Below are 14,531 nucleotides of genomic sequence, written 5' to 3' on the forward strand. Positions count from 1 at the left end.
TAAAAGAAATCTGATGCAAGGATGCCGAGACTTCACTTCTCCCTGGCCTTCTGACAAGCTATTTTACTTCCGGTAAGAGAGTTGGTATTTCTGCATCTGTTTTTCAAATGAAACACTGCACGAATGCATTTTCCCCTAACTCTAAGTGGCCTGCACTGAGGAAGAAATAATAAATATAAAACTACATTGAGCTCTTTGGATGAAAGGCACTAGATCAAGTATTATGGTAATAATTACTGATATTGACAACCATAATTCAGACCCCCATGAGTTATATAATCTGGTCTGTTCTTCTAGCAACTTCTCTTGATTACTATCATTATGATTTTAAATGCTGTGGATGTGTGGTCACTCTAAATGTCTCCATTTGGCAAGAGTACCACACAGCTATTAATTTAGAAAAGGGCATTAGCCACAGACTTCGCTAATTCTCTCCCTCTCAAATATTCCTTTATAAATAATATGCTTTCATGGAATAAAGTTAACATCAACCCCCTCCAATTAACTAAATCACTCAGCCTCAATACACTATCTGTAAAATGGAGAGCTGGACTTTAAAGGACGTTAGATCTGCAAACCTTAAAAAAAAAATACAGTTCAAAGACCAGTATAATTGAGTAAACCATTAAAGAATGAGGACAGTAGTTTTAGAGCTTTTGCATTTTCTCTGGCCTCTGGCTAATCATTACTAACACCTGGCTGATTTTGTGGTTGTTGCTGACAAAAGCCACAGGGAGCTGAGACGTGCTCTGGGAGTCATCCCCTGCAAGTCCCCCCACACTCACAGAGGCAATGAGGCCCCTGCAACGCAGAAGTCATTTTGCTGAGGAGTGCACAAGATGGCAGCCGGCGTTTACCTGAACATGACGGGCAGCACTGTCCCGGATGAATGGTGGGGTTGCCACAGGCAGGCACCGGGCAGGTGATCAGAGCACACATTTCCCGTCCATTGTGACAGTAGCATTCCCGGCACCCGTCATGCCAGCTTTCCTCATTTTTATGATGATGGCCATCCATGGACAGACATGTGCCTGACAGGACAGGTGGCCCGGCTGAAGCAGGGACCTCTGGACAGACAGAAGGCAGCCTGGTCAAGCAGCAGCTACGGCACAGGAGAAACAGCCTGCAGTGTCCTCCCAGGTAATGCTACCCAGCCACCAAAAGTCACGTGTACAAAGGACAGCTCACGACACAGGAAAGGCTCGTGAAAAGAACGTAAGTCGGTATGCTCTCAATTTGGAAAACAAAAAAAGAAAAATAGGAAAAAGCTGGAAAATATGTTTCTCTCCTATTGGTGGGATTACAGTTGATTTTTACTCCCTGCACTCCTCCTTGCTCATACTTTATACAGTAAACGAGTACTGATCTCACAGCAAATGGTACACTGTGTTTCACAGATGCAGAACAGCCTCTCTAGAAGTCACCCCATGGGGAAATTGTGGGCCTCCTGAAACTAACAGATTTTTGTTCAGTGGAACAATCGAAGCAGTGGCTAGATTTTGGTTTACTCTGATCCCTTAAGAATACTGTTAAAGTGATAAGTGTCTAACTTTGGAAACAAAACAAAACAAAACACAGCACAAACTTCGGGGATCTTTTACTGCTCAATGAGTGGATCATGTGGACAATGAAAACATACCGGGGTGGGTGCTGGGGTATGGGCAGAAGTGGCGGTCAGTGTGCCTGCTCCCATAGCTTCAGGGACGTCCCTGGAATGGGAAGTCCCCGGCAAAAGGTATGCCCAGGCTTCGTGCCTATCTAGACATGTAGGCTGGCATGTGCGTATTCAGCACGAGTTTCAACTGTCAGCGAAAACTGTGTTACCAGAAAATACATAAGTGGGTTGCCTAGCCAGGCCCACCCTCACGGGCTCTGAGAAGGGCTCTTTGCTGCATCAATTCTATCAAGCCACTGCTGGACAGAGGCAGCCTCTAGGAGGTCAGCACAAAGGTGCTTTAGACTAACGTTCTGAAGATGAGTGAAAGTGAAGAGGTAACAGGTCACTGATTCGTTCCGATATGCCTATCTGTTACATGCTCATTTTGAATTCTATCCCAGGCTCTTATTCCAAGGAGACAGAAGGAAAGGGCTGGTCCCATGGACAAGTGACATTTGTGCCTGAGGAGACCAGCATCCCTGAAACTGTTTCATTTACACGACGTCCTCTTGCTCTTCGTTTCCGAGTTCTGGCTGCTCCGAGGGGGCGGGGGGGCCCTGCGTTCGCACTTACCTCTGCATTTGCAGATAAGACAGCCATGATTGTCCTGCTGGAAACCCAAGGGGCAGATTTTACTGCATGGGAGCTCTGGGCACTTCCTACAGCGACAGATGTCACAGCCGTGCTTATTCTTCCTGGGTAATTAAAATTTTGTCAGAGGTCAGAAAATCCAAAAGTCTCGAATGATGCCCACGCGCACAGATCAAGGGTCAGGGAAGCGATACTGCTGTGAGGCAGAATGACTTGACTTATGCTCTCAAAAACTCGTGGACTGATGTGTAATTAGCTCTCTGTGGCCGTGACCGCCACCCACCCGTGGCCAAGGTTTAGAATTGCCCAAGCACTAATGTGCTTCTGGGATGTGACCATCAGAACCCCAATGATGTGACTGTTGTTTTAATTAGGAAAAGGAGTACCATCCTATGAAAAAGATGGATGCAGAATTCCATGGACAGGATGGTGAGGGGCACACTGTTGGGCACGGCTGGAGGCCAGCACGGGGGCACGAGTCCTCCTTCTCAGAGTGGGCCTTTCCCACGGGGCCACGACGGCCGAGAAATTTCAGGCACTAGTAGAAATAGTAATGAGCGCTTCACCGAACTTAGGGAGGCCAAAAGGAGAATGTTAAGGCTTCACAGACCTGTGGATGCCATAGCTGTGAGAAAGAATTAAAGCTGTGAGAAGCCCTGCCATCAGCGTCCACTCATTAGAAAATAATTTCAACTCAAGAGTGCTCTACACATGGGGTAGGAAGCGTGCAGGATGAAGGAAAAAGTCTGCGTCAAGGGTCTTTTTCCTTTAATCAACTCGAGTGGCTAAATTTGTGATCAGAAAGAGGATGTTAAATAAATAAACATGTGTTTATGAAATACATCACAGCAGTTTTAAGTGGAGATGTTCTGAAAAGAAAAACTCTTGACAACCATCCCTTATTTTCTCTAAAAGGAGAAAGTCACTGTCTGTTACAGAGGAGCTCACTCTATGTCCTGCCAGCCGCGGGCCTGGGTCTTCTCCGAGGCCCACATCTCCTCTGCAGGCTCTGCCCCGCCTGACTTAACGGGCCTCAGAGGTTTCATCCCCATTAGCCCTAAGCGGCAACAGTGGGTTCAACTGAAAACAGAAAAAAGAAAAAAAAAATCCTGTGTTCATCTTGGATAAGTTACGGGACTCCAAAAGAAGACAGCTCCGTGGGAAGACAGCTCAGTAGACCACTGCCCACGTGACAATTAAATTACAATCTGCTGAGCAAAGTGAGAGCTGAGCGCTAGGATCTTATTTATGTCAACACAAGGAGAACAATGAAGTAAATGAATTATTCATACTCCTGTCAGATAGAATGTCATTTTTAAGTTCTAGTGAGGCTTTATCTGGTTTGTTCATTCCTTTATGTATATCCACCCACCCACCCACCTACCCCTTCCGTAAGCTCTTGCTGTACACAGAGAGTAACAATCCCCTCAGCGGGTACGCATAAGGGGCACTGACAGATGCTTTTCATCCACACGGTGCTTGGCCAACAGTCCTCCTTCAGAGGGTGTCGCTGAAATATGCGTTCTAGCTGATGCAGTGCTCCTTTCTGTCTAGTGGTCCACCTGGTCCTCCCTGATAAGAACACAAAGTGGGCCCCACAGTCCTGTAAGAGATTTCTCTCCAAGGTGAAGGCTGGACTTGAATGCAGCCTTGATTCTGAGCTGTCATTATACTCAGCAGGTTGGTTGTAGCTACTATTATGATAATAACACTTCATCTATATAAGCAGTAAAGCTAAGAAATAATTATAGTTGAGTTGGTATCACAGTCACATTTCAGGATTAAGAACAATGATGGTTTATTTATTTGGGGACTTCCTAAGAATAGCGAGCACTCCTAATTTAACTATCTGATTAAAACTAGAATTAACATTCCCCTATCCCTGCTAAACTAGGATTTCTAAGAGGAAGAATAAAAATGGTAACTTTCGGATGACAGGCAAGAGATGACGGATCTAAGTCCCTTACAATTACTAGCACTAGACAAATATAGCGAATTGGAAAGGCACAAAGACAGCGAAGGGAACCAAGCAAAAAAATGACAAAGCAAGATTATGAAAGGTAACTGTTTAGGGAACCAACTCAGTATAAGGGCAGAAAGAGACCCTAATACAGACACTAAACAAATGGGAAGTGTCTTTATCCTCTGGAATAATCTAGATTTTCATGGGGTTTGACTCAACAAAGAATACTTGAAAATACAAGTCATGGTTCTTATCTCTAAAGAAATTCATAAAATGCACTGCTACATAAAGAAGAAGTACGAACTACAGACCACAACCAAGGCAAGACACTGAGGCATGGCCAAAAAACGTGCTCCACATTGCCAACGAGCGACTGTCCATCGATCTTATAGTGCGCATTAAATAAATCATCACAAAATAGTCCCTGGGACAGTTATGAAAGGTTGTGGCACGTTCAATACTAGGAACTCATGACAATTCTGGTCCCCACCAGCAGTGTCCAAAGGCCCCTGCTATGAGGCAGTCTCACAGGGGAGACCTGAAGGACAGTGGCCCTAAAAGGCTCTGGTCCCTCTTTGTAAAAAAGTAAGAGTAAAACTTGAGTGTTTACACCCTCTTTTTTCTGTTCTCTGATTCACCTAACACAGCAAGCCCAGATGTTCTGGACTCGATGCATCACTGATCCATTCATTTACACACACACACACACACACACACGAAACTGCTAGCAAAAGTTAAGTTATGGACGTTTCATTAAGTTCCAGATAGTTAAGACTAAATCTTATGAACTAAATACTCACAGGTATCCAAACGGACAATACTTGTCACAGATGACGGGTCTGCACTTCTTGGGGCGTGGGCGGCACTGACAGATCTCACAGTTGTGGGCGTCGGTCTGGAAGCCAAAGGGGCAATCCAAAGTGCAGCCTTGCTTGAGCCCGGAGCACTGCTCCTCCCCTGTGAAGATGCACAGAGGGGGTGACAGGTTGAGGGACACACAGACACTTCCATCCCTTCCCTCATTTTCCAGTCTCGTTCCACAGACGGAAATGTCTCACGTCTACTGCAGCACGAGGAAATGGTTTAAGATTACAGACCTGCGATTTCATGGGTATCTCGATGGAACTCCATGCAATATGTAAAATAAAGCCCAACTATGAACAACAGATTTCTGAAACGCATTCCTATCTGGTGCTGAAGGGCAGGCTGGTAACTACTGTTTGAGGTGTGGATGAAACAGTATCTTTTCATGAAATCTGTTCTTATAATATGAATTACCTCAAACTACTGACTACCGTGTATTGTTAAAAGGTGAGAAGCAGAAACTTACACCCCAAGTTTCATTATATGTTTTGCTCCTAGTAAATGCTCACGGTAACGCATGTTCTTAAATGTTCAGTGTTTTCTCTTGTGAGCTTTACGTATTATCCCATGATACTGCATCTTACTTGCAGCTTAAAGATTTCATACCCTTTCTTTAAAAACAAGCCAGTCTTCCCACATGATATAAAGTGAAATAGTCAGTGTCTCATTTAGATATTTTTTTCCTACCACTGACAAATATCCCAGGTGCTAGGATAAGCTTTATGGACACTAAAAAGTGCACGTGGCAAAAATGTCTACATTGTTTATCCACTATTTGAAACTCTCCTCTGTTAGCAGAATTTGAGCAGTGTTTAACTGTTCTGTTAGTTATAACATTATTTTAGAATTAAAACAAAAGGGGGGGGAGACACTATGGAGACGGGCAAAAGAAACTACCAGAGACAGTAGCTTTATAGAAGACTTCTAAAAAGATTTAGAAAAGTGTGGGGTAGGACTTTAGGTAGGGAATGAAAATGTTCAGGTGAGAAAAGCATGCCAGGGGGTGTACTAAGGCAACTTGAGGCCTGCCTGTATTGGATGCAGTCTGAAAGTCAACCAAATTTAAAGAGGCTGAGACAGTGATGGCAAAAGTACAGCAATTTTGGGGGTGCCTGGGTGGCTCAGTCGGTTGAGCATCTGACTCTTGATTGCAGCTTAGGTCATGGTCTGGCGGTATATGGGTTCCAGTCCCACGCCGGGCTCTGCATTGGCAAGGTGGAGCCTACTTTGGATTCTCTCTCTCAGTCTCCATCTCTCTCTGCCCCCACCCCCCAAAATAAATAAACAAACATTACAGAAAAAAAGTACAGCAATGTTTGATTCCTGCTCTGCATGGACTGGCAAGATGGGAAGCAGAGACTATTTTTGTCAGAATAATATACGAATTTGTATTTTATCTGGGTACCTTTTAAGCATAAATATTGCAAATAATGCATAGGTTACTAAGAAAAACAGAACACGGGTCCCCTCTTGCATACAAATCTTATCATCTAAAATTAAACCTTGAGCTACACTTAATAGGTGAGATGGGTTCATGTTTTACATAAATATTTTAAGATAGCATCTTTTGTGAATCTTAGCTGGCAATGCGTGAATATTTCATTTGCTATCTTTTACAGAGGAAAATGTGATTTATGGTATAAATGTCTACTTTGTCCTGATCATAAACCTTTCATTACACATATTTAATATAACCCCGTGGGTCTGTATCACACTGTGAAGCAACTGATTACTAATTTGCATCCTTAAAAGTGAAATTCTAAATGGCTCATTTAAAAATTTGTAATTATAGGATTTGAAAGGACATCAGTTTTCACCTGGTTCCATCATTAAGGGACGATGAAGAGAGAGAAGACTTCAGAGCCACATTTCTTTCTCTGACAATGAAATCAAAGTTGTGAATCCATTTTTCTATTGCATGAATTTTTAAGTCTTGACACCAAGCAGATTATGTTTGTATGAAATAGAAGAATTAAAAACACTCTGAGAATGTCCCAGAGTCAGCATCCCTGGGGATTCAATTCCTTCAAACTCTGGACTCAGAGCACCTTTGTGCCTCTATTTTTCCGCTCCTATAAAAGTTGCTTTTCACAGACTTCAATCTAGAGTGGTTTTCACTCTTTTTTTTTTTTTAATTTTTAAAAATGTTTTTTATTTTTGAGAGAGACAGAGTGCAAGCAGGAGAGGGGCAGAGAGAGAGAGGAGAGGGAGACACAGAATTCAAAGCAGGCTCCAGGCTCTAAGCACTCAGCACAGAGTCCAATGCAGGGCTCCAACTCACAGACTGTGAGATCGTGACCTGAGCTGAAGTTGGACCCTTAACTGACTGAGCCACCTAGGCGTCCTAGACTGGTTTTCACTCTTGAGAAAGTTGTTCACCAAGCTGAAACAGACTGATTAAACCTACATTTGTTTATAACTACCTCTGCTTTGCAATGGAAGAGCATTACGAACAAAGGCTGCTATGTTTAAACAAACACAGAGTACTCACAGACAGGAGATGGGCTATGCCACCCAGGACAGGATGCTCTACTGTTGCCCTAGGTTGGGACTGCTCACTGGCCTGCTGTGGACTGGGCCCATCCCCTTCTGTTCCCTCAACAGAAGGAGGCTCTAGGGTGGGGCCCTATTTCCTTTATTTATACAGCCTAGGTGCTATGATGGCATTGAGAATGGAGTCAATGTTCAATATCTGCTGAATAAATGAATTGATGGATCAATGTTCTTGCTACTTACCCCTCCACTCTCATCAACGCTGTCAGATTAAGAGAAAAATAAACAGGTTGAATAAACTTCCTCTGCCAGTACTTAAAATTATCTAAAATACTGGCACGTGCTAACCATCTCAAAATATCATCTTCCAGTGTTTCTTCTTCTCAGAAAGAAAGAATATTAAAGACCACAAGGTAGTCCTAGATCCCTGTAGCACTTAATGGACTTTTCTTGCTAAAAATGTACCATCAAAGCAAATGTTTTACATAACGTTTGCAGAAGAGACAGAAGTAGAAATATTTATAGATGGGTGCGGGTTTTTCAGTTTCCTTGAAAAGCTTTAGTACATCACCTAAGGCGAAATGGAAGAAAGAATGGCGGCTTTATGTTCATAATTTTTCAGCATTATGACTTTACTATGATCTAAAAATGCTTTCTAATGCATAGGGGAAGATTCCCATTGAAGAGAAAGTGATAAATGATAGCAATGTATAGGGCCTGTGCATCATAGCTGGTCGACAGCAGCCATGTAGTAAACTGTTTACTCAGGAGAAAAAGTGCTGTTTGCTCCCAGGGCCAAAATGTGACACAACTCAATCAGTTCTTTACTATAAGTGAAAGCCACATAACTGCATGCAGCGCACCACTTGACTATAACCTTGGGGCTGTGTTACACTTCTCTGCTGTAGCTCTTCACACCCCTGGATACCGCCAATTCCCACTAATGTACCAGTTAAGGACACTGTGAAGTCCCTGAGAGTATTAAACAAAGAAATGCAACACGACAAATGGCTGTCCCAATCTTGACTTTGGTCTTCAGTTATTACTTTGGTTCTGAATCACAATGAAAACATGGATTCTGCTTTCTTGTATTTAATGCTACAACGTTTAGATACTTGATTCAGATATATATTCCATGAAAAATATGAAGGCTTTTTTTTCTTGCTAATATTCTATGCCTGCATCAGTTTCCAAATAAAAGCACTGTTAACTCCTAGAATGTGAGAATGTTAAAGCTGAAGAGAAGTTAAAAATGATCCGGTGAAATCCACTTGATGTAAAGATGTAGAAAACAAGATGCCAAAAGATGGATGGCATTTAATTTATACAGATGTCATTTGCTACATATAGTTTATAGTGAGCTGATGTGTACTGTGTCTATTTGACAACAACAGATATTTTTGGTTAAAAAGTAATGTTTTAACAGCTTAAACCAATAAAGTGTTAGGTTACCAATAGCACATCTAAATGACTTTAGTTTTAACTTCTGTTGCTATTGTACTTCAACATTTTCTTCCATGTTTCTTTGCCTTATTCTACATATGAGAAGATGAGTCGGGGATAATTATTTTCTCGGTATGCCTTTGATGCATTACTTTGTTGAGCAGTGTTACAAGAATGTTATCTGTTACAGGTTAACATAGCAAAGTAGTGTGTTCAAATAGAATATTTTGCCCTATACTTTCCATGTACTTTTTGGAAGACTCATTAACCCTGGGTTTTGATTTCAATCTAAAAGTGGTTATGTATATAATATGCTTGGTTATGCTGCAGTATCATTACAGCATATTGGCACATTACTAAGATTAGTTGAGGCTAAGGTCCACTTTAATCTTTTCATATCCCTAGTGCTTGGCATATGCTGGGCAGTCAACAAATGCTACATGTAAAAAGAATGCACAAACAACAAAGCAATGAACAGGGGAAAATATTGATTTGGCACTGGTCTTATTTTAAGAAATCCTGATGCCAGGGGTCTATAAACAAGGTCTAATCCCTAACAGAACACTTAGGTATGAATGGTTGGGGCTACTGCGCATGAGATGGGCTTTAGCGGGATGCCAAAAAAAAAAAAAAAAAAAAATAACGTAAGGGAGAAATTTATACAAAATCAACACTTATCAAGTAGCTGTAATGGGAAAAAGAACACAATTATGCCATCCTTTACTACAAGGAAGAGTCCTTTTTCTAAAATCAGGTGAAACAGAATGAGAATATTCAACTGTTAAAATGAAAAGGTAGAAGGGAAGCTGTTCGTATGAGTGTCCTCAGAGGTCAGAGGAGCCAGGGGCAGGCCTGTGCTGGGACGAAGGAGGGGAAGCTGAGGGCTTTCCACTTCAGCCAGCTTGGGCTGACTCCGACATGGATCTGTTATAAAACAGCTACCATTTCCTGTAAACAGAGGAGCAATGCCCACACGCCAGCTAGTAAAGCTAGCTTTGCATTCATCGATTGACTTAGTCCTCAGAATGAGTTAACGTATTATCATCTGCCCTCTACACATGAGGACACAGAGCCTGAGAGAGGTGAGGCAACTTGACCTGACCAGCCATAGACAGGTCGGCCTGATGCCACAGGCTGGGAGGAGAGCTGGGCACGTACGGTGACAGGAGTCTGACACCTAAGGGTCTGGCAGTTTGGCTGACTCTGACTCACCTCCAAAAGGTGTGGCTCCCAGAGGTGTCAGGATTCCTTATNATGAGTTAATGAGCAGCTGAGGATGGGGGGCGAGTAAGAGGGGTGGGGGGGGGGGGGGCGGGAGAGAGAAAAGAATGCTTGCTCTAAGACTAGACTTCTGTATGATATAGACAAACTGACAAATTCTACTTGGTGTCTGATTATGTTCTTAGGTATAGGGTGGCAGCCAGTGAGATGGCAAAAGAGTAACCCGGGTCAAGAATCTCCGTGGGGGCAAAAGGGATACACGGCCAGAGCAGCAAGACCTCGGAAGGGGATCTCAAACAACAATGATGCCCAATGGCATCTCCAATTCTGATGGCTCTTGGCTCATTCGCTCAAACAACATCTATTGAGTGCCCAGCAAGGTCCTGGGAGTTGGGTCAGTGACTTCCTTCCTCTGGAGAGAGCAAGCGCCCAGGTTCTTCTTTGGGACCAATGCTTCCTCTTAATCGGCCTTACTTTTGTACATCATAGAATCTGACTTGAAATGATGACATTTCATTAGCATATTGATTACAGGCAGTTTCTTCTTAGCGGACATCTTGCATTTTACTCATGTCTGAGGCATTAACACCTAGCACCATGCCTAGAACTCGGCAGGTGCTCTATTGTATGAGGCAAAGGAAGAAAGGAAGGAGAAGGGAAGGAAGGAAGACCAGAGATCCCTGCAAACAAAATTTGCAAATAATGAACAGCTGATCAAGATTTCTATGTAAAAAAACAAAAAAACCAAAACTGCTGACACAAAATGGAACAATGTCTTGTACATATTTCTTCCTCCGTGTTAATGTAATGGAGGTGCCCAGCGGGCAGTGCGCATGTATGTCTGTGTGACAAAGCCAGAAGGCAACACTAACAGAAGACAGGCAGAGCAGAACTGTCCTTCTAGTCTCTTTGCAAAATGCCAGGGATCAATTTTTGACTCGCTTCCATGACAACCAAAGGAAAATAATTTCTCTGGACTCAGCTACAAAGGGTTCCTTGGGAAGGGCCAGGGGTCTTATAGAAGCACAACCATGTGGCGAGAAAGTCCAAACAGCAAAGCCCAGGTGAAAGGTGGTAGGTGGGGAGATCAGGCATATGAACTCTTCATAATATGAGACCAGTGATCTCGGTGTTAGAAAATCTAAGCTGGCCAGGAAAGCAAACGTGTGGGTGCCAACGCAGGTCCCTACTGAAGTCGGCTTTCCAAATGGAGGTGATGAAGGCAGGACAGCCCTGGTGGGTGGAGGCTTCCAGAACATTTAAAGGTGGTAACAACCACCACCACAACAACGGTTCTGTAAACTGTATCTCAGCGCCAGCTCCATCAGGCAGGCGCGGTGATGGTAACACTGAAAACTGAAGAAACTGAATTACTCAACCGCTATTTTGTGTCTGTCTTCACCAGAAGTATTCTTATAGAAGAGCGTGCTGAACAATGAAGGTTAAGAGGATATAAAGCCCAAGACAACTGATAAATCAGAAAGTGAGCATCTATCTACATTAAATAATTCCAAGCCTCTGAGCTCAGGATAATTATACCCAGAGGCTCAGGGAGAACCTGCTTATTATAGAAAGCATGGTCTATGCTTGAGAGATCAGAGAGAATGGAAAGAGATTTCAGAAAAATAAAGGAGGTCACCAAATGTTAATTCAAAAGGGACAAAGGAGGGGTGCCTGGATGGCGCAGTGAGTTGAGCATCCGACTCTTGAGTTCAGCTCAGGTCTTGATTTCAGGGTCGTGGGATCAAGCCCTGAGTGGAGCTCTGTGCTGAGCATGAAGCCTGCTTGGGATTCTCTCTCTCTGCTTTCCTCTCCTCATGCTCACTCTCTCTCAAATTAAAAAAATAAACAAAAAAGGACAAAGGATTCTAAAGCTTGACATTCACAACTGAAAATTCTGCAGAAAGGACTATCGAACCTCTGATTCATGACATTTAGAAAAGAAAGCAGTGACCACCAGTAACCAGCTCACATTCATGAAGAACAAGCCATGTCCCACTCCCTTCATTTTGTGTTTAAAACAGAATTTCTAGCAAAAGAGTGCTGGGAATATAATGTACTTTGATTTCAGTAAGATACATATGACTGTTTCAAGACTTCCCTGGGGAGATGGATGGGACATGTTGGTAGCTGAGCAACTTCACCGAAGGAGTGAGGATTATGTTCAATGCCATTCTGCAGGCAGGTCTTGAGTGCTGTGTGGATCTGTCCTTGGTTCTGTACAACTGGTTCCAGTTTGACAGTTTGCATCAGGACATGTAAGCTATGCTTACCACATTACCCAGATTCAAAAATATTCCAAATAGTTGGAAAATGGTTTAAAACTCAGGATAATTTCCTATTTAATTTGGCCCTATGTCTGTATCATTTAAAAAAAAAAATTGAAATATTCAAATGTGGACCGCATGGAGAAGCACCTGCCGGCGGCTGACGTACAGAACACCTTGTGGCTCTAGCGACTTGTAAACTCAGTATTACCCGACAACGTGTAATTCAAAGCGCTAATGCAAACTCGGGCTACACAATGGCACTGCATGGATCAGGCCACATTCTGAAGCGTTCTATTTGTTTCTGGGCCACACATTTACATAAGAAAAGTGGCATATTATGTCAAAAGATGGAAAGGACCAAGAAAGTTCAAAAACTCGTGTCACACATGGAATGGCTGAGAAGACTGAAAAGGCTTATTGCAGTACAAGAATCAGGGATTAAAAATCATTTTAAACACGAAGGGCCATTCTTCCCCCTCTGGAAGCAATGCAATATACTTACCCGACCTAAAATTTCAGAGGTCACTCATGGCCTGGAGGCGTGACTGTACGCACATGGAACAGAGCTGGGGTCAACAGTGTGAAGCACATGCTGAGAATTATGGCTGCCACATGTGGACTGTGACGCCCTCTGTGTGGGTGACCGCCTTTGTCATCAGCTGAGCCCAGCAAGGGTGTTAGGGAGAGAGCCGATAGGTGGTTGGAAAGAGGAAAGCAGTACCCCAAAGCCCTAAGGGCTGCACCCATGATGCGGCTAGATACCCAGAGTATCTGAACACAACGAGATGGGGGCAAAAACCACAAGAAATAACCTCTTTTCCCCTAAGTGACTGTGGATCTGTTTAAACACAAATTTTTCTTTTCTCCTTTCAGGTTGTTAAGGGAATGCCATCAACAGGAATGAAAAGGATATTCAATCACATAATATGCTTTGACAAGATCATAGGAGGCTTAGAAAAAAAAAATGCCATCTTTGGCCATCTACTTACGGTTTTTGCACTGACAGGTTCGACAACCGTTGTGATCAAGTTTGAAACCGTAAACACAATCCTTCTCCGTCAGCGTGCAGTTCGGTAACTCCCCACATGCAGGTGGATCAATTGTGATGTAGGTTGGTTCTAACAACAATAGGAAAAAAAAATCAATGAAACACATGATTACCTCTTAGACGCTATTCAACCTCTGAAACCACACATTGCTGTAGTTGCATAAGGAAAAACCAATAATTTTCATCACAACCTAAACTTTCATACTTTCATCATGTTCATAAGCCCTGAAACAGAAAGATTATTTAGATTTTTTAAAATCTCCAAACTCTCTTTCTTTACATTTGAGCAATTTATGTGTTTTTTGGAACCCTCACATAATACTTCCCCCATGGTCACCACTACTGAAAGCAGAGGGCAGAAGTTAAATCAACTCCATGTAAATTGCCAACTATTCTTTTAGTTCTTCTTGATGTTTTCTGAGTTGCTTTTCTATAAAAATTGGGACACAGCTTCGAATGGTCAATCAGCTCTCCATTTTGCAACACTTCTGAAATCTGGACTTCCTGGTGTTGATGTGACACTCTTTTAATTACTACAGATACTATGATGGGTATCAAGGACTAAGAGCTTATCCTCAGGGCCCAGGGCTTATGGGAGTGGCAGAGTCAGACATAAGCAGTCAGATGGAAGAGCGAGCAGCCCTTCTGGAAGAGATGCACAGAAGAAACCAAGGCCAAAGGTGAACCCTTACCTTCCCTGCCATGTTAAAAATGAAGGATTGTCCCAGGTCATAAAAGTAATTATACACTTAGGTAAAGTGCATTACGGGTCTATATGATGTTTACAATGAATGCTCTTCATAAACGCTTTCAGGCCTCATCCCACTCCAGGGAGAGGAGCGCTTTTGTCTTCCCCATTCTATGGATGTAGAAATCTAGGATGCTCACTTGTCCCAGATCACAGACTTGGTAAGTGATGGGCCCAAAACTCAAACCCATGCATTCTGGCTCCAGGGTCACAATCTTGGCTTCTGTGCGATG

General features: G+C 42.9%; 1 protein-coding gene across 1 annotated transcript in view; it reads right to left on the bottom strand.

Annotated features, from left to right (window-relative positions):
- Positions 1–14,531, bottom strand: part of CRIM1 (cysteine rich transmembrane BMP regulator 1) — a 153,858-nt gene that overhangs the window by 38,879 nt on the left and 100,448 nt on the right. Inside the window, exons 8-11 of the mRNA XM_077764309.1 lie at positions 13,492–13,620; positions 5,012–5,168; positions 2,231–2,352; positions 858–1,067 (exon numbers count right to left, since the gene is read on the bottom strand). Of these exons, the coding sequence (XP_077620435.1) occupies positions 858–1,067; positions 2,231–2,352; positions 5,012–5,168; positions 13,492–13,620 (618 nt within the window). The remainder of the gene's footprint in view (positions 1–857; positions 1,068–2,230; positions 2,353–5,011; positions 5,169–13,491; positions 13,621–14,531) is intronic.

This window comes from Crocuta crocuta, unplaced genomic scaffold, assembly GCF_008692635.1.
Source record: "Crocuta crocuta isolate KB4526 unplaced genomic scaffold, BGI_CrCroc_1.0 scaffold164, whole genome shotgun sequence".
In the NCBI taxonomy this organism is placed as follows: domain Eukaryota; kingdom Metazoa; phylum Chordata; class Mammalia; order Carnivora; family Hyaenidae; genus Crocuta; species Crocuta crocuta.